Below are 19,951 nucleotides of genomic sequence, written 5' to 3'. Positions count from 1 at the left end.
TGAACACAGAAAAAAGTGCAATTATTTACAGTGTTGTTTAAAGTATTTGCCCCATCCTGATTTCTTATTTTTTTGCATATTTGTCACACTTGCATGTTTTAGATCATGAAGTAAATGTTAATAACAGACAAAAATAGCCTGAGTAAATATTAAATGTAGTTTTTAAACAATGATTTCATTTATTAAAGGGTAAAAAAAAAATACTATTCAAACCTAAAATCCTTTTATTAGTTTATGTTCAAATACTAGACAGAACAACTTGATATTTTTTTTTTCCATATTTTACTTACCCGGCCCTCAAATATTTTTTAAGTCTTTTCCCATTAGGAATACTGATACAGGCCAAAGAAAAATTCAGGCTTTCATCTTTATAGGACCAGCGTTTGAGGTGTTGCGGATAAGTACAACAAAATAAAACCAGTACCGGTACCAAAAAAAGAAGATTTATTCACAACACATGGGAAAGGACCCAGGTAAGTTAATGATAAAAAATAACGATAAATAACGATAAAAACCAATAAGACCCTGAAAACCATAAATTTCACCCCCAAGCCTCAACTCTCGCGGCCTTGTACCAAACGACTCACGGACCTGTACCGATCCATGGCCCGGGGGTTGGAGAACGCTGATGTAAATGTGACAAATATGCAAAAAGAAAAAAATATTGAAAAGGGGTGAAAGACTTATACACAAAAAGTGTTCATCTTTTATATACAGTCTATGTTTAAATGGCCTGGCCTGCATTTATATAGCGCTTTACTCAGTCCCTAAGGACCCCAAAGTGCTTTACACTACATTCAGTCATTCACACACTGGCAATGGCAAGCTACATTGTAGCCACAGCTGCCCTGGGGTGCACTGACAGAGGTGAGGCTGCCTGACACTGGCGCCACCGGGCCCTCTGACCACCACCAGCAGGCAAACATGGGGTTAGTATCTTGCCCAAGGATATTTGGCATGCAACCAGGAGGCAGCCTGGGATCGAACCACCGACCTTCTGATTAGTGGCTGACCTGCTCTGGCACCTGAGCTACAGCCACCCCATGTTTATTTGTAGTAAACCATTTCTAGCCTTAATGAGATGCATCCTCTTCTTTTTACTTCACCCAATATTTTTGTCAAATGAACTGTGTCCCATTTTGCAACACAAATGTCATATTTTATGTGGTATAGTCAATACCTCAACAAAAGGAACATACAGCATTTCTCTATGTAAAACCCAATATGGGTCTAATGTTTATAAAGACTATTGGCATGTGGGACAACCACCAATAATCTTCTGCCAATGATTTAGCTTTTCATTAGCTTTTATCAAATTTATCTGTATTCAGCTGGAAGACAGAAATTGACAGAAATTGAAATCTTGGCTCCAGACATCTGCTAGTTATACTGGAAGCCCGACAAAATCACCAGTTGCCCAGAGGCTAATTCAGTAAGCTATCTGAGCGAGTCCCACATTAGCTTTGAAGCAATGATGCTTTGGAGTTTGTTTATAATGCATTATGGGTTCAACAAATAGGTTCCTTTTTTTTCTTTAGCAAGTTCACCACCTAAAAAATTTTGTAGTATTTGTTGCCTGAAGATTAATAAGATCAATATAAATAGCAAAATGGGATAGAGTAGCTTAAAACAAGCAGTAAATACTTCACTGTCTATTTTCTCCCTCACCTTCTTAATAGATAAGATAAATCTTCTTAAGATAAAATCTACTTGTGTTTCTGCACTCTTTAGAAATGTTTATACAGTAATACTACACTAAAACAACTAGTTAATAAAAACTAAACACAAAAAAACATACATGTATTTGTTTTTTGTGCAGAAATTGTTGTAAAAGAAAGAAAGAAAGTCTCCAAACAGCTGCAATTTAGTTATCAATCAACATTTATTAGTTATATTTGTATATGTACACCAAAGGTACAACACTTATTGATATGTAGAAACAGATTTTTATGTATACCATAAACTGAGAAAAGAATTCTTTTTTTTTTCTCAACAGTGAATTTCCCCACACATAACCTCTGCCTTTACATCAAGATAACAACAGCTTTACAAAGAGGGAAGGCCTAGAAAAGTAAAATCTGCAAAGCACATTGTAGGCAGGAGTGTAACAGGTTATCAGCTCAGTGTATGAGTTTCTTCAAAAAGACACATTTCAGTAGAAAAGCACAGGCTTGACGATATACTGGCTCTTTGCTGTGCCTATTATTTTCCATGTAGTCAGTACCATTTAGGTAAGCGATTCCAGGTGTTTGTGCGTGCATATCGTTTCTGTGCAGAAAGTAAAAAGGCAAGTCAAGTGAAGGCAGCTTACTAAGTAGTATTCCTAAAAACATCCTAGACTGATGACATGACAGAGTTCAAATGTGTCAAGATGTGATTTATGGAAATGCTAACATGGAATCTAAATGATATAGATGTCCATGTCTTCAAATGCACCAGGTAAACAAACATGTCTGAGACTAAACCAGTTTTTCTTCCTTTGTAAAGACAAAATGTGTTTAGATGAGTCACCTGAGGAATGTTGCTGTATACTGTAACAGGCATTTGAATACAACTGAAGTTTGAGCTTTCTCTTATATCAACTCTTAAGCTATGTTTGATTCATCACTATCCTACACACAGAGCAAATCTGACCTTTTCCCCTGTTTTTGTGTCTTATCACTAACCTTTATAATAATAATTTCCCACCCAAATAACTCGTGTTGGCCCCCTCATCAAACCAGAAACTTCCTCATGCCTATTTTTATCTCATCTCACTCTTTCTCAGTCTCTTTCTTTCTCTTCTTCATGCAATAGAATTTTTTTTTTTTTTTTTTTTGCAGGATTACTATAATTTCCGGAGAATTCTGCATTGTCACTGAACAGAATAATTATATATTTATGTATGTACAATGAAAATGAATTCACACTGCTTATATCTTCATGGATGAAACATTCAAAACACTTACATTAGATAAAAAAAAAGATATTTATATGCTGGAATGTGACAGTTAATTAAAGCAGCTAGTTAACAGGTATTAGAGAATAAAAAAGAACAAGCAATTTATGACATATTTTCCTCTATACATTTTGTCTAATCTAATTTTACTCGTCTCATGGATGATTTTTTTTTTCTCTAGAGGATTACATTTATAAATGTCACAGCAATGAAACTATATTTCTACGTACCATTTTGATACCCCCCACATTCCCCGGAAAAAAACAAAAACAAACAAAAAGCATCTGTTACCTACAATATGTACACAAAGTGCAAGGAGGCACTTCAAAATATCATGCTTTTAAGATAGTGGTGCAAAAAATAATTATCATATCATTTTAATTCATGCTTCTAAAACCGTGAGTTTGAACATAATATTGGTCCAACACACAATCCCCATCGGTGACACTGTCGGCTACTCACTGTATATGTATATATAGATATATGTGTGTATGTGTGTGTTTGTGTGTGTGTGTGTGTCCTGAAGATCACAAGAAGTTAGAGTGTCAGTGCTGTACTCACTCATAACAATTATAAATGTACTGACCTTCCATGTGTTTGTTTGTTTACTTATTTTTGCATTTTTGTTACATGTGCATTTGGAGAAAAGTGTGAAGATGGTGCATATATACATCAGTCTATGCAGTATGTTGAGCAGAACGCTGCACGCTCATTGTGATGTATAAAAGTAGACAAATGACAGAGTGCTGCACTAGATGTTGTGTTAAGTTTCCTACTGTTATTTTAATTGGCATTTGTTTGAATCGAACACCTTCAAGGCAAGGTCATTCAGCGCGGATGAAAAGAAACAAGAGAGGAGAGAAGAATACAGTGCTGACAAAGAAATCAAATTCACATTGACATCAGTTTCACCTCCCTCACACATGCACCCAAAAAACGATAACAGACAGCATTCCTGCTTTGTTTGTGTATTTGCCATATTTTTTTTTTAATCATTTGGTTCTAGGAGATGATTATATGTGTATTACCTGATAACTGGAACATCCTGGCATATAACTGTGCATGTCCATTCTCATATTCTGGTTTCATCAACTACCTTCCCACTTTATGGATAAACAGCTGCAGCATTTAGGGTTTGTAGAAACAGTCTTGAGCTCTGGTGGCAAAAATATATTGTTTACCTTTTTAGATCTGGCTAGAACAAGAAGCTGGCAGGTGTTCCCAGAGAGGATCTGTCTCTGTGCAAGCCAAGAATCCATCTGACAGCTGAGTGCTGCTCTACTTCCTTCTCAATTTCTTTTTAGAAACGTTTCTAGCTGTTCACCTTTTGTGCTCTGCCAGTGTTTAATAATAACTATGTCTGTGCTTTCTAGTACACTGGTTCACAGGATCACTCAGCCACTGGAATGTAGTTTGAAATAATAAACGTGTGCTTACTGTATTGTCATATATCATACAATAACTTTCTTTCAATAAAGACTTTTGCTGTCATTTTTCATAGACAAATCTTTTAAAGTTGTGCTCTTAAGAGGCCATTCTCGAGGAAACACTGCTCTTACAAACAAGTAAACATTTTAGGATTAAAATATGTTTCCCTGTAAGAGTAAACATGACATGAGAGTAAACAAGAGTATCTTTTGATCTCATTTATTTTTAATTTTTTTTTTAAGTTGGAAAGATTATTGTCTTCACTCACATTCTCGCCTGATTTGTGCTTTTTTAAAAAAAAAAGTATTTTCATTATATTTTATTCAATATTTTATGTAGGTATGCCATTTAGATTTACGGTTAGTTTTAAAACTGATTGAAATGTCTTTTTCATTGGTATTAAACAATTACTGTTTTTGGTGAAAACTGATAATACTCTATACATTTTAATTTTAGGGCAACACTTTAGATTTTGAGGTTTTATCTCTTGCTGTGCTATAAATGGATAATTTAAGAAAATGGATGTCATGGTGACAGTTCAAAGGCCTCTGTGAGCTGATTGATTTTCTGCCTGTTTGGTCCCTTTAATTGACTTGGCCATGTTTTGACCTTAGCACTCTCTCTCTCTCTATCACACACACAAATTAGCTTTAAATATCACCCAATGGGTGACACAAAGAAAAAGATCCCTTTTCTACACAGTAGACAAAATAAAATAAAATAAAATAAAATAAAAACCTGATGGGTGCTTTGAGGCTCAGCATGTGTTTCCTGTTCACTATTGTTCTCCCTGACCCTTTCATCAGTTTTCTGGTCCACAGGGATACTGAGTAATATTGGGTAACTATAATTGCAGTAAGAAGCACTTCAGAGACACTTTTGTTCTTAGATGAGAGGCTGGGATGAAAACAAAAAGCAGTGGCCTTGTGCACACATTGTGATAGTACTGACAGGGATGGAAAGAAGGGGATTTCATTACAAATTGCATTGGCTGACATGAATAATGCTCCAACTCCCACTTGTCTTTGACACTATAATAACGAGTCACCTTTAAGAAACTTGTCAGATAAACTCAGTGCATCTCCGCTTCTTCACTCCTCATACAAACAGGGGACCAGAATGTATTGCTAAGAATAGCTTATCTAACCTTTGTTTTCCTCCCTTCCTTCGCCCTCCAAGCCTTGAAGTATGTTGTGCAAGTATCTGCTATACAGGACGTAACTGCGCTCTAACATGTGAGGTATGCCTATGTTATCATTTCACAATTAAGTGAATTAGTATCATATATATCAGTCAGATAGACAGTTAAAATTTTAAAGGGACTAATTTAAAAAAAGAAAGAAAAGTAAGCTACATAAAAAAGAACAACTAGTAGTTCTGTTCATGTGATTTTTCATTCATTCTCGTATATCACCATACAGGAAAGCTTGTGGAGCCCAGAAGCAGGGGATCTCTGTGCTGCCATTATTCATGTTTCCATGGTTCCTCCTCAACAAGCGTGCACTCCGCAGCAGAGCCATTAGTGGCTGAGGTTACCTGTAAGAAGTTAGCAGAACATCTAAACAGTGGATCCAAGAGAAAAAGAAAACTCTGGTCAAAAGACCTTAGAATTACACCGCATTCTTTAAGCCTATAACACATCAGATCAACTACCTTTTCAGTCTTCCTTGCTATGTGATGTCTATAAACTAAAATATAGTATACAACATTCTGATTTAAATTTGACTAATTTTAGCTATAGAGCTTTGCAGGGCTGTAGTCTCCAGAACAACTAGTTAACTGACCATATAATTACTAGTTTTCTAATTGATGTTACTTTCATAAGGAGAATGTCGTTCCTGTATTATTTCCTCATTTTTAATGGCCGGAGCGAAAACTTCCTGTTAGGATCACTTTGGATAGAGACAAGAGTAGCTTTTTAACATTTGCTCAGCAGTAGCTCTGTAATACCTGTCAAAAAGGTCAGCAGTGTGGCTACATTTTTTATTAAGGCTACATTTTTCACACCTTTGATGTTAAATGCTTGAGACTACAAGTATGTGCATGTTAGAAACTGTAACTGGTATGTGTATTAATATTAATATGAATCTTTCACTTTCATCAATACAGAAGAATTGTATCACAGTTGGAGAGCTGTCAAAGTTACTGGTCAGAGCATGTTGCTTGTTTGCATTTTTGTCCTGGGATCACCAGTTAATATGGTTTAAAATCATCTGGATGCACACTGGTATATGCTGGTTGGCTCCAAATCTGTTGTTTTTATTTCAGTACAAAATGAAGAGTTTGAAATAATTTAAACGGTGTTCTGTTTAATAACATTTTTGTTTATCTATAAAACATTTTGACTAATAAGGCTAGAAGGCAAAGTGCACTCAGTACAGTGTAGCTGATTTAGTTCATCTAGAAAAACATTATTCTCCCCAAGACCAGTAGATAGGATTTAGGTAGGACCAATTTCAGTTAATGGAGATTTTCTTTGGTTGACTACAGCCCTCTTTAGCACTTGAAACCTACATAGACAGAATTGATATTTTGCAATAATGTTCATGCATGCTTGTGGTAGTCCTAACATGAGTTAGACAGCTTCTTTTAATGACCTTGGAAATGGACCACAAATTTATGATGAAAACCAACTTAAGAGGCAGTAAAAAAAAAAAAAAAGACAAATGAATACATTTTAAATACAAAATATACAAATAACACACAAAGAAAGAACACTACCAAATGAATGCATAGTTATGTTTCAGCTATTCTGCAAGCATCTACAGCGTTTCATTGGACTTGAAATGGGTTAGAAATGTAAGTGAGGCAAAGCAGAACAGAAAACAGGGGAAATGGTGTGGAAGGTACTGGAAGTAGCAAGGCTTTGTGTAACATTCATATGTAAGTGTCCATTAATAAAGCAAGTCTGAGAAAGTAGGATATAACTTTTTGCCATCGGCAGATTGCTTGTGCGGCAGGCTACCAGCGTTGCTAGGTAACGCCCTTCATCCTTTAATAAATGAATAGGCTCATCAGTAGACCTTTCCCGCCTGCCTGTGTGTGTCAGAGAACAAGCATTATGAACCTACATATAAAATTATTATTCTAAAAGACTGGAATACATTCAGAGATAGGATTTAAAATGTTTTACATTACCGGAGCGCCTTCTCCCCTCTAGATTTCACAGAATATTTCTCACAGTGGCCAGAAATAGATGGTGTCAAAATGCAAAAAAAAAAAAGCCTTGTAGGGAATGAGTCACTGACAGTTTCGTAGTTGGTGTGTGGGGAATATATGAACTGCTAATTAGCTCTAGCACTTCCCTTTCTGTGTCTTAAAATCCTACAGAAAATGGGAAACATTTGGAAATGTTCCCATTTAACAGTTAAAATCTGCTGTATTCCAAGGAAAAGCAGAATACGCCACACTGGACAATAATTTGAACATAAGCAATATTCAAAATTATGTCTAAAGACATTTCTTTAAAGTGTTTATTAATACATGTATTCTTAAGTTTTGATAGAGGTGGCTGGTAAATAATTCCTCAGTGTCATAATGAGGATTATCTTGCTCTGCCTTTTGAACTGGAGCCAACCCCCAATAGGTTCCAGTAATCAGATTAGGCTAACTGTTGCGGGGGGAAAAATTTGATCCTTTTTTCATATGTACTGATGCTGAATAATATTTTGACATAAACTATAATTATTTGTTGTTGTTTTTCAACTGCAAAGCTGCTATTCCAGAGAAATGAAAACATGCATACATCCAACTATTGTTCCATTGGTTCACTTCTGAAATAAAATAACAATGGGTGTATTTACAATGATGTAAACAAAGATGCAATGCTTAAAACTCAAACAGAATCAAGCAAGGTGCAGGGTGAGCATGCAACACGAGAGAGGGTTATATACAGGTCTCTATGTTTGTAAGCATTAAATGTACCTTGCATTCATCTACTACAACAGAATTGTTAGCAGTGGCGCTAGCAGTTGTGGTATCGGTAGCGGTTAAGACGCACTGGTTGGAATTATTTTCGTGGTGGTTCTTCATGTCATCGTAATAAGACTGGGTCTTTGTCATCATTTCAATGTCATCCGACTTCGCCATGTGTGCATCCAGCTCATCCAGCTCTGCCTTCGACATGTGGTACACGATGCCTGCACCGTAGGAGTCACCCACCACGTTCACTGAGGTTCTGAATCGATCACTGATGAGACACAAGCATGAAAGCATGAAAGATGGCTTTGCATGCTGGTAAAAGGTTTACAAAACCCTAATACAAAAGCAAAGGCAAAATTACCTTTTACTATGTAACCACAATATAATTTTTTCTTTTATCAAACTCACAGCAGCCAGTCGACAGCAACCAGGAGACTGATATCTTGGGTTGGCAGGCCTACAGCAGTTAGGATCAGCAGCATAGTCACCAGGCCAGCACTGGGAATACTGGCAGCCCCGACACTGGCCAAGGTGGCTGTCAGACTGGGTGAAGATATGGGAAAGCGGCACTCAATCACATTCTCCAAAACCACTCGCCTAACCTCATTCTTCACACCCTGATGCACTTCTCCAAACACCAATGAACATTACATCCCCTGCATCTCACAGTTAAAAGGAGACATTCATTTTCTGCTGTGCCTAGGCTGAGGCGCACCAGAGTAGTTTCTTCATCTTTATGAACAGAGGCTCACAGAGATGGGAGAGAGATTGGATGTTTAATTTGAAGGTCCATGGATTTATATCCAATAAAAATGTCAGAGCCAAGGTCATCTGTCTGCAGATCACTGGATTATAAGTGTATTTTGCAAAGATTGTTACGATGAAAACAGCGACTGATTGGTAATTCTTGCTAAGCTTCCTACTAGCATGAGACAAGGGACTGGGGCATATGGCTGCTTCCTCTGGGTTCTTAATTTGCTGTACTCTAAATTTCTTTTCAGCTCACTACTAAATGCCACAACACTTCTTCTGAGTTTGTCTTTATTATAATGATCTAACTGTGGGAACTGCATTTATCTCAGTTTAAACAATTTAAACAGTGGGAACTGCAAGTCTTACTTTGGTGACTAAGAATAGCTTCAATGGAAGAACTGCACACAGATGCAGCCATTCTGGAGGACTCCATTTCTAAAACCCATTCTTATGTATATGTAAACTAGGATGGGATGTTAAATATTAAGTGCAAAGCTGTGTTTTTTCTGACCTGACAGTGATAATCTGACCAGGGTCAAGGTTGACACCGTTCATCTGGGCAATGAAAATGGCAGCCACAGCCTCATACAGAGCAGTTCCATCCATGTTGATGGTGGCACCGACTGGGAGCACAAAACGAGTGACTCTTTTGTCAATACCCAAATTCTCTTCCAGACAACGGAAGGTGACCGGTAGTGTACCAGCACTGGAGAGAAAAAGCAAAACAAGTTGGATTTTAAATGTCTAATAATTTGCATACATATTAAGACAGTAACCCGTTCACCGATCCATCCATTCTGATGCTAACCTGGAGGCTGTCCCCAGAGCAGTAATCCAGGCCTGGAAGATGCCCAGGAAGAAGGTGAAGGGGTTTTTCCTGGTGATAACAAAGTAAATGCTGGGGAGGAAAATTGCTCCGTGGATAATGAGGCCAATGATCACTGTCACCATGTACATGCCCAGCTGCCTAGCCACGACCTCTAGATCCTTAATGGAAATGATCTTGCCACAAATCAAACAGGCAATACCAAAGGGAGAGTACCTGATGAGAAGAAAAAGTATATGTTTAATCATTTAGCGACATAGTAATATAGTTAACCCTCATAAAATCTTCCTATTACAAGCGAGCTTTTAAAGTGTTACAGTGACTTGACAAATAACTTGGAATGAACAAAAACACATTAAATTAAGTCATTTCTGATTCAAATGACTTAAATGAGTTTTAAAATGAGTCAATGGGAATCTTGAGTGACACTAACCACATGATCATGATGACAAGTTTCATCACAATCTCATTGAGGATATTGAAGAATTCAATCATGAGCCTGGCCTTCTCTCCCATCTTGCCCATGCAGATGCCAAATGCAATAAAGAAACCAATCAGACCTGTGACAAAAAATCATAAATGTGTCACATTTTGAATACCACCAGTGCTGAAGGGTGAGATGTGTCCAGCATCAGGGAATTCTTATAAGATGATAGGGTTTCCATTTAAAAACCAATAGGCCTGTCCAGATATTTGCAACTTTCAAAACCTATTCCCAGTCATTCTAGCCTCATGACTCTAGAGTATGACAGGAATATCTGAAATATCTGAACATCTATTTTCCATGATATTAAATCAATATGGTGCCGAGGGAATTAATCTAAATGACTGTGATTATTCCCCGATTTCTTCTCTTTGCATTGTGGGTTCAATGGAAATGTCTCAACTGCAAAACATTCAGAACATTTCCATCAGGCAGCGATCTGTGTTTCTGTGTATTGCGCTAGTTAGCAAATGCTGTGATGGTGATGGCTAAGCTGGCTAAGATGATGAATGTGCTCAACATGTATACATGTTCTGTTACCTGCTACTGGCTTAGCATTAGCATCTTAGCTTCATCATTGTCTTCATTTTAACATGCTGATGTTAGCGCTTAGTTCTAAGCACCATTCGTAAGCAGGGCTGTAATATTGCTTAATGTTACTAGGCCACATACTGCAGCTATATTACTATGTGTTTTCAGTTGCAGTGAGTTTTACATACCCAAAACATTCATCCCACTTTTGAACTGCAGTGACTTTTTGATGACGTACTGAGGCTCCTTTGTAATGTTAGCCACTAGGCCCTCCATAGTGGTGGCATTGACATCCTCCTCAATAACCACCTCCACCTTCTTTGTGACTGTCTGAATCTGAAAGAAATTAAGCATTAAACATAAATACTAACGAGCTAATGACATTTAAAATATTTTACTTTAAAAATACTTGTGTGGTATTAAAGGTACTGCACTGTAGTGGTTGGAATCAAATCTCTCTAACAGACTCCAGTTTGCTCATGTAAATGGAGAGTCCTCTTCACACACTAAGCAGAAGCTAACTATGGAGTTCCACAGGGTTCCATGATAGGGCCAATTCTGTTAACATTATACATGCTTCCCTTAGGCAGTATCATCAGAAGGCATGGCAAACATTTTCACTACTATACAGATGATACTAAACTTTACCCATGAACATACACCATAACATACACCAGTTAGTTAACCTGCAGGTATGTCTTAAAGACACACCTGCAGCAAGTTGCATTACCTTGACCTCCAATTCTTGGAATTGTTTTTTACCAGGCTATTCAAAGCATATATTAAACAATTGTGTAGGACTTTCTTCCACTTGAAGCATATCTATAAAATTAGAAACATGTCTCAGAGTGATGTTAAAAAACTGTTCATTCATTTATTACTTCTAGGCTGAATTTGTTCGTTATTATTCGAATGTCCTACAAAAGCCTTTAGTTGATCCAAAATGCCGCACCAAGAGTACTGACAGGGACAAGGAAGATAGCACATATATCTTCTACACTGAGTTCTCTTCATTGGCTCTTTGTTAAATCTAGAATCAGATTTAATGTCGCGAATAATCAGGCCGCATCTTATCTTAATGACCTTATAGTACAATAACATCACATTAGAGCAATTTGTTCTAGAATGCGGGCCTACAAGTTGTTCCTTTAGTATTTGAAAGAAGAATGAAAGGTAAAGTCTTCAGCTTTCAGGCCCCTCTTCTGTGGAATCAGCTCTAAATTTGGAAGATAGACACCCTTTCTTCTTTTAAGATTAGGCTCGGTCACTCAGGCAAAACTTCCCACTGCAACCCCGGCTTTTGCTGAGTGACCCCTCAAAGTATGTTTTAGGGCTGGATCAGGGGACCTTGAATCCTCTAGCTCTAAGCTGCTGGGGGATTGCCATGATGTGTTTCTTCTTCAATAACCTTTTACACTCACTATGTGTTTATACACCACTCTGCATTTAATTATTAGTAATTAATTAGTTATTAATCTCTGGCTTTCTTCCAACAGAAGGCTGCCTCTCCCTGAGCCTGATTCTGCTTCTTCCTGTTAAAGGGCAGTTTTCTCTTCCCACTGTCCCCAAAGCGCTTGCTCGAGGAGGGGTTGCTTGGATTTTCTCTGTTTTCTTTCTATTATTGTAAGGTATTTACTTCACAATATAAACACATTGGGGCAACTGTTGTTTTGATTTGGCACTATATAAATAAAATTTGCATTGTATGTGCAATTGTTTTGGTTTATCAGGCATCAACTGCTGTAGTTCTCTGTGTTGTTAGCCTCTTCCAAACACTTTATGAATGTAAGCCTACACATGTCCCAATACACAAGTTTGTTTTCTATGACTTTATGTAATATTCCCTAGTAAGTGGTGGGATGGCATTCATGTGTTCAGATATCTCACAAAGAATTTCAAACTGTAAATAAATCCTTTTAATCCATTACCTGTTGGAAACAAGCCTGCACCAGATTCTCTGGGAAAAGGTTCCTGATCAGATCAAAGAAGGCATCCAGACTAGACACATCATCATTTTTCTCGCCCTCGCCAAGATTCTCCTTCAGTTTGGGGTTGCCAGGGTGGATGACTAACACCAGGATAACTCCCAGGATAGCAGCAATAACTGTGGTTGTCATGTAGTAGACCATAGCTCTGGTGCCCAGGCGACCGCTAGATTTGGCATCAAGACCGGCTAGACCTGCACCCAAAGCAAGCAAGATCATGTTTGCCTGTTAATTACTAGGACGTATCCAATGGAAATGTTGACTCAATGTTGCGAGACATGAAGGCTGTGCTATGCAAAGACAATTAGTAGATTATATAAGGGTATTTTCTTATTGCATTATGACTCTTTCACCAAGTCTATTTTAGTGTATTAGAGCAGCAAAAGGTGTAAATTAGGAACTTAATATTCCTAATATATTTGAGTGTGATAAATTACACTCCACCTGTGATTAAACTGGAGATAATGAGTGGCAGGATCAACATCTTCAGCATCCTCATCAGGATGTCTCCAGGAAAAGCAATTACCATGACAATATCTGGGTGGATTGGGGAAGCAACACGAAGCAGCATCCCTGCTACAGCCCCCAAGATCACACCTGAAGTGCAACAAGAAAAATAAAAAGGTGAAAAATCACAAAATATGAAATTGTGTGAGAGAAACAAAGTGAAATACAGAAACAAAGTGGCCAAGCCAACTTTATTTATAAGGCACTGACCAAAGTGCTGACTAAAGTAAGTCAGATATTACATCCAAACAAAGCATAACAAAATGCAATGATTTTAATCTTGGCTACTTGAAAATACTATCAATTCAAACTATGAAATAAATAATTCACGAATGATTTGTTCTCAAAGACATCTTATTAACATCTTAGCTTCCTGCCTTATAATTTCAGTTGTTTGGTGAGAAGGCATCTGCTAGATACTTAGGGTGGACAGTGGGTTGTGAAGATAAAATGCAAACCTGCTGACAGTGAGCAAAGCTCGTGGAGGATTAAGATCAGATTTCTTTGAAGCAGAGAGGAGGAGCAGCATGTCAGACTCACTGATGAAGCATCTGTCATCTCTGCAAACTCTTTTTTTAAAATTCTATTTTTTCAAAAGCTTCAATAAATGATGGGTAAAAAGATATGTTTCACTCTAATCTCAGGCACAAATTTAGTCTCACTGAGATACTTCGATTATTTTCACATTATCTTTTTTTGTGTGTGCAACCTTACCTTTCCTCTGATCTCCATTCTTTAATAGCCTGAATATTGTGACATTTGAAAGATCATCTATTCTCAAACAAAATCATTGTTGACCCTTAAAGCCATAATGTCTCTTCTAACCAACAACTCTTTTCCTGCCACACACACTGTTCCTGCCATTAAGTAAAGCTGACCTCTGTATGCTCCCGCCCCCCCACTCCCATGCCTACCAGGCCTGCTGGTTGGCCTCTGTGTCTGTCTGTCTTAGGCCAGACAAAACTCCAACATCCTCCCGGGGCTGCACTTCCGCTGCCAAAGATAACACAGCCCAATATATTGTTTCATAACACAAACTGATCACAAGGCCTCCAGCTTTCTTTTTTTTTAAACCTAAGTTGTCTTCAGCGCTTTAATCTATCCCCCAGTCTAGCAGCATCCTGTGGATTCTGCACACCCGATGGTTTTGGATGGCACTTGATTTCCTGTGCTTTCCCTTTGGAGCAATTGCAAGTTCCCTTTCAAGGTTTCATCTGCCAAGTGACAGATGATCAATGATCATGCTGGCTCACTTGCTTTGTGAGCGTCCAGCCGGGTGCCATTGGATGTACACAGTACGCATGCTCACGCAAGCCCACATCCATACAAGTGCAACGCAGTAAGAAACTGAATAAGTGAAATGTACACACATTTTTTAATTTACAGTTTAAAGACTCCTGTAATTATAGACTGTATGACTGGGAGAGACCACATAACAAACAAACCATCAGAAAGAACTACAGCTTAAACAAATCTAATTTAAGACCTTACATCTCTTCCTTTTTTAAAAACTTTTTTCCTTTGGAGCCTAACGAGCCTGTGGTAAGATGACAGCACTTTTCATGCATCGCCAGAGGCTGTTTGTATGTCCAGTACAGCACAGAGCTTTTGATAGCAACAGGCGGCACAGAATTGGGAAAGTTCAGAACACTCAGTCATCTTTCTATCAGAGCACAGATGGCATCTCCTCCACACATTACAAGTAAGTCGTATAATTGAGCTAGCATAAGGCTGAACTCAGTGATAGTTAGTATCTGTGTTTAGCCCGCCTTGCTTTTTATTAAAAAAAAACAAACCATAATAACAATAATAAAAAGTAATTGAAAGAAAAAAACAGTGTGAGGGGGCTTACCAAGGACAGTGAGAGTGAGAAGAAGGTTCTTGAACATTTTGGAGCAGATTTGGGCACATTTCGACTGGGGCCTGGCCTCAATGGGCTCCAGGTGACTCTCGTGCATCCTCACCTCCACTTGTTTAGGCATACTGTTGGCACTGTGATATGAAGAAAGAACAAGTGGTTTTTATTAAAATCAATGCCATCAAGTCAGACAATGTGAAAAGTACAGTCTTGACCACAGAACATTTTTGATGTCCATGCTGTAGCGATCATGCTGCGGTCATATTCTGTCATGTGCGGCCACTGTGAGAAAGAAGGCTCTGTTGATTCCACAACAACATACAGGAGCCTTTGAAAACTGTTTATAGCTCAAATCAAAACACTGTGTGATGAAAAATGTTTAGCATTCAAGCGTTGCCAAGCTGTCACTCGAACACTGTTTGTTCATGGTTAAGAGAGCATTCCAAAAGATGCAAGCTGACTACAAGCTGCTGCTTCTGAAATCACAGTCCTTTGGGGTATCTCATCTCAGTTTACTGAAGGGCGATTGTGTAGCCCCAATTTTCTCAGAGCAGACTTTTGTTGGATTTTTGCGGAATTTGTGAAACCACTTTTTTCTGATAAGATAAAATTAATTGTGGAAAATGTTGGTAGACTTTTCAGGAATTGTGACAATGTACAGATTAAACAGAGCCTTAATTTAACAATGTTGTTGCACTGAAAAAAAAGAGTACGAGACAAAAAAAAATCAAGAAATGCCAAACTATCAAATAATATATCTGTTTAGACTTTCTCTTTCTATCTCTCAGTTATCATTTCAATTTTCACAATCACAGGTAATGCTTTAAGAGCAGCTTTGTGTTGAATAAAACACAATTTTCCATAACATGCAGCCCAGAGTAGCTTTCTGTAGTCCCACTGAGGCGTTAATGCATTTTTTTAATGAGAAGGGAGCCAGCTGTGTCTGTCATATGACAGTTAGACATGTTTTTAAAACACGTAAGAAAAGAGAAATTAACAGGCACTATAGTTTATGTTAATCCCTCAGCATCAAGTTAAAGAAAAAATATACAAAATTAACTTGCTTGGCTTGATATATCGTTTGTCTGCTTATGAACTAAAAGTGACTTTGTTCCTTTTCAGTGAGCCCATTACAAATTCTGGTGTGATGGATTACCAAGAACAGCAAAAATGAAATAAAGTGACCCTGACCTTTCCCCTTGCCGTGGGGTTCACAGTCTAAAAAACATAAATGGAAGCTTCAGTGCTGAAGACTATGTTATTTGGAGATATTAATGATGATGTCAAGTATTTTTTTTTCTTTCTTTGTCAAAGCTTAAGCTTTACCAAATGCAACAGAGAGCTTGAATCAAGAGGTTGTTTTCGGAGAGGAACCTCACAGTCAGCCTTGTTATTATTATGATTTTGTAGTTTTTATGTTTTTTGAGTATGCATACAATTCCACATAAAAACACACACTTTCTAAGTTACACGCACCTCCCCCATTGTGTCTGCATTGCGGTGTTGAAAGACTATAACAAGACCACCTGGTCACCTTCCAGGCACACAGATGGATGATTCCTAGTTCCTCTTATTAATTTCAACGTGTGAAATACAGAAAATACATGCAAACAGCAGGCACGTAGCAGCCACATTGCACTCTATCTTGGTGTGATTTCATACTTTAGATAAAAACTCGAGGAATTCATAAAACCCCAGAAATTAAAAAATTACCATTACATAAAAATCCTATTCCACAGGAGTGACGAGTGCTGCTAATTGAATGTCCCCCTTTTTCTCTCCCTTTCATTATTTTTAGCACTATGAGAGGAAGCAGGCGATACTCTGCTGTAATCCTCTCATTAACACTTCTCTCACCGAGTCAGAGACAAATGAGAGAGCAGGTTTGTGTGACCCAGTGATAGATGAATGTGAAAAAAATATAGCTAAGAGTTACAGCCACTGCAGCAGCTGCATTATTTATTATCAATTTGGACCAGGAGGAAATAGCAAGGTGTTTTTGTGTTATAAAGTCATTTTGCTGGATGGAACATTCTTCTTGTTATTAACATTTTATAAGCTTCGAATTAATTACTGTGCCCTAACAGATAATTCTGAGAAGCTTTACACTTAAGTCCACAGTCAGATGGGACTGGGCATCTTGTTTTAGAAAGTGTAAATATTAAAAAATTACTTTTGTTTCAGTATAATCAGATTTGACTAAATGTTCAGTACAAAACCATATTTCAGACCTTCAGACCTGTACAAGCCCACACACCCACAAACAGCTTCTTCTTCTCAGTCACTAATGGGATCACGTTCTAAACCAGTTAATCTTGGCTGAGAGCTTAGTCAGATTAATTGCATTACAGGACTGTAAAGCCATGAAGAGTTACTGGAGTTCTGAATAAAACTAAAACTATAAAACTATATGTTTTTCATTATATATAAAAATAAAACTTAAAAATCAATAAGTGGCTGGAGTAAAAAAAGAGAAAAAAGTAAAAGGATTAAATATTTATGATATGAATGAAATTACATAGTACTTACTTCATTTCTGGGGGAGTTGAGGTAAGTGCTATATACATTGACCAGGATCAAATCTCCAGTCTTTGGTATTTAAGAGGGAAAGAAGAAAGTGTTAGCAGGCGTGCAAGTGCTCCATCCAAATATGTTGCCTGATGTCAGCAGATAAGATCCCAGGTACAGCCGGTGGCTAAAAACACCACTGCTCTGCTGACGGCAACCTGCTTTCAGCTGTCCACAAACTCCTCCGCAGAATCCAGAGAGGAGCGAGTCAACACAGTCCAGACGACAGACTTAGTCACAGACACAGCAACCTGAATGGCCCCATCCTGATGTCTGCTACATCCCCCACCCCCCCCTCCACCACCACACCCCCTACCCCTTGACTCCACTGCCACCAACACCCACGACCAGCTACTCACGAATCTTACACGTGCACACATATCATACGCACACGCACAGCCAACAAACGTAAAAGTAAATAAATAACTAAGAAGAAGAAATGGAGGGAGGAGCTAGTATCAGAGCCTATATTTCAAGTCCCTCAGGGTCCTTCACAGTCCCTGGACACTGTAATCCCCACATAGACACATCCAAGTCCCACGGATAGTGCATGACAGGCTAGGCTACTGGAGATGAGCATGATCATGCTGGCACAATATAGTAGTGCTTTGTAAGTAACCCTTTTGTGGGAAAAGATGAAAAGAATAAACGATTATCTATCTATCTATCTATCTATCTATCTATCTATCTATCTATCTATCTATCTATCTATCTATCTATCTATCTATCTATCTATAAAATTAATTTCCACCTAATCAAGTCACACACCCCTGCTTAGATATTTACATCTTCTCACTATAGTCAATAAAACTTCAAACTGAACTCCAAAGCACAATTGACCTATGTGATTCATGTGAGGATGCTGTCACGCTGATTTCCCTCTAGTCTCCCAGCAGCATGGGACTTCACATGGCATTGAGCAGTATCACATTATTCTAATTAGGGAAATGTGTTGGAAAGCTATTTCCTCTTCAAACAAATGACCAGCTACACAACAAAAGCCAGAGGAATGCCATCTCTGTCTGTAAAGGTTGTGTCATGAGAAATCACTCATCCTAAATCCCTTAACATGTCATCCTTATTCAAAGGGCTCTCCCGGGAAAAGAGTGCAGTTTCGGGATGAGAGCAAGGGGCTAGGACAGAGAAGAAGGGGTTACAAGGGCGAGTAAGAGGGACACTAGGGGAGAAAGGGGTACTGGGGTCGCACCAGCACTTCTCAGCCAAAAGAGGGGCCTGTGAGGGGAAGGCCGAGGCAGCCATCCCCGCTTTTGGCTGGTACCATGTGAAGCTCTCTGCTTCCTCTCTCTTCCTTCTGAGGGGCTTTGTTTCACACGCAAACAGTGGCAGTGGCCCCAACTCGTCCGGCCAAGCGCTGCATCCAAACTGGCAGGAGCAAGAAAAGGAGGGGGGGGATTCAGATGAGAGGGTATAGCGAGAGGGGAGTGCAGTGGGCATGTCCAGAATACCAGTTCTTTCAGGCCACTGATGTCATGCCTGTGCCCACCGTGGGAGAGCAGCGGAGGGACCAAGGCACCCCTTTCTCTTTCCCCCCTCCACAGTCTCTTTTTCCAGGATGAATGAATCTTTCAGAAGCAGCAGCTCATTGTGTCCCATAATCGACGGCGATTATCCCAATTTTATGCAGCCTTCCCAGTGCGAGGAGGTTCCCTGAGCGCTGGCATTGAGTGCTGCTGCGATGCAGCAAGGACCACGAGGGGTTGTCCTAGCAACACTCTGTGGTTTAGAGAAGAGGATGAAGGGGAAGGAGGAAGCTCACAGCCACACACATACATAGCATACAAACACACGGCCTGCACAAACACCCTATAAAGAGAATGTATGGCTCAAAAGATTGAAAATTTATCTTTATCTCATAAAAGAAAATTAATTTTCTAGAAAAAAATCATTTAAACAAACTTCATGAGGCATTTTGTGCTGCTTCATAATTTTTGAGCTACTGTGGTAAGTGTGGACATATGGTGCCATTCACAAAATATGTCTACCTATTAACTAAAAAAGTTTGCATTAGAGGCTGGTTGTGTGATTACTGGTCAAATTCAGGCTGTTATCATCCATGTGATAGCACAGAGGGAGGTGTACACGAGAATACACGTTTCCCACTGGTCTCTCGAGGGGCCCAATCCCCATTCTC

General features: G+C 38.6%; 1 protein-coding gene across 2 annotated transcripts; it reads right to left on the bottom strand.

Moving 5' to 3' along the window:
• Positions 1-1,858: 1,858 nt before the first annotated feature.
• On the bottom strand, positions 1,859-18,015 carry slc1a2b (solute carrier family 1 member 2b). 2 transcript variants are annotated; one of them, XM_031728626.2, is made up of 11 exons: positions 17,761-18,015; positions 15,226-15,365; positions 13,311-13,463; positions 12,810-13,060; positions 11,070-11,217; positions 10,300-10,426; positions 9,849-10,082; positions 9,552-9,746; positions 8,696-8,830; positions 8,291-8,555; positions 1,859-5,902 (listed from the first exon to the last, which is right to left on the bottom strand). In XM_031728626.2, exons 1-11 carry the CDS (start codon positions 17,796-17,798, stop codon positions 5,831-5,833), a joined length of 1,758 nt encoding a protein of 585 aa, XP_031584486.1. In that variant the 5' UTR covers positions 17,799-18,015; the 3' UTR covers positions 1,859-5,830. The 2 variants fall into 2 exon arrangements, with proteins under 2 accessions (XP_031584486.1, XP_031584484.1); XM_031728624.2 differs by having other exon boundaries at positions 8,367-8,555.
• Positions 18,016-19,951: the final 1,936 nt, after the last annotated feature.

Source organism: Oreochromis aureus, linkage group 7, assembly GCF_013358895.1.
Source record: "Oreochromis aureus strain Israel breed Guangdong linkage group 7, ZZ_aureus, whole genome shotgun sequence".
In the NCBI taxonomy this organism is placed as follows: domain Eukaryota; kingdom Metazoa; phylum Chordata; class Actinopteri; order Cichliformes; family Cichlidae; genus Oreochromis; species Oreochromis aureus.
This window is presented reverse-complemented; position numbering and strand designations above follow the sequence as displayed.

Coding starts and splice junctions, on each gene's coding strand:
- slc1a2b (XM_031728626.2), bottom strand. CDS start 17,798: ATGTATATAGCACTTACCTCAACTCCCCCAGAAATGAA. Junction 10,083..10,299: donor CTTGTCATCATGATCATGTG/GTTAGTGTCACT, acceptor TCTTCTCATCAG/GTACTCTCCCTTTGGTATTG. Junction 8,831..9,551: donor GGTCAGATTATCACTGTCAG/GTCAGAAAAAAC, acceptor ATCTTCACCCAG/TCTGACAGCCACCTTGGCCA.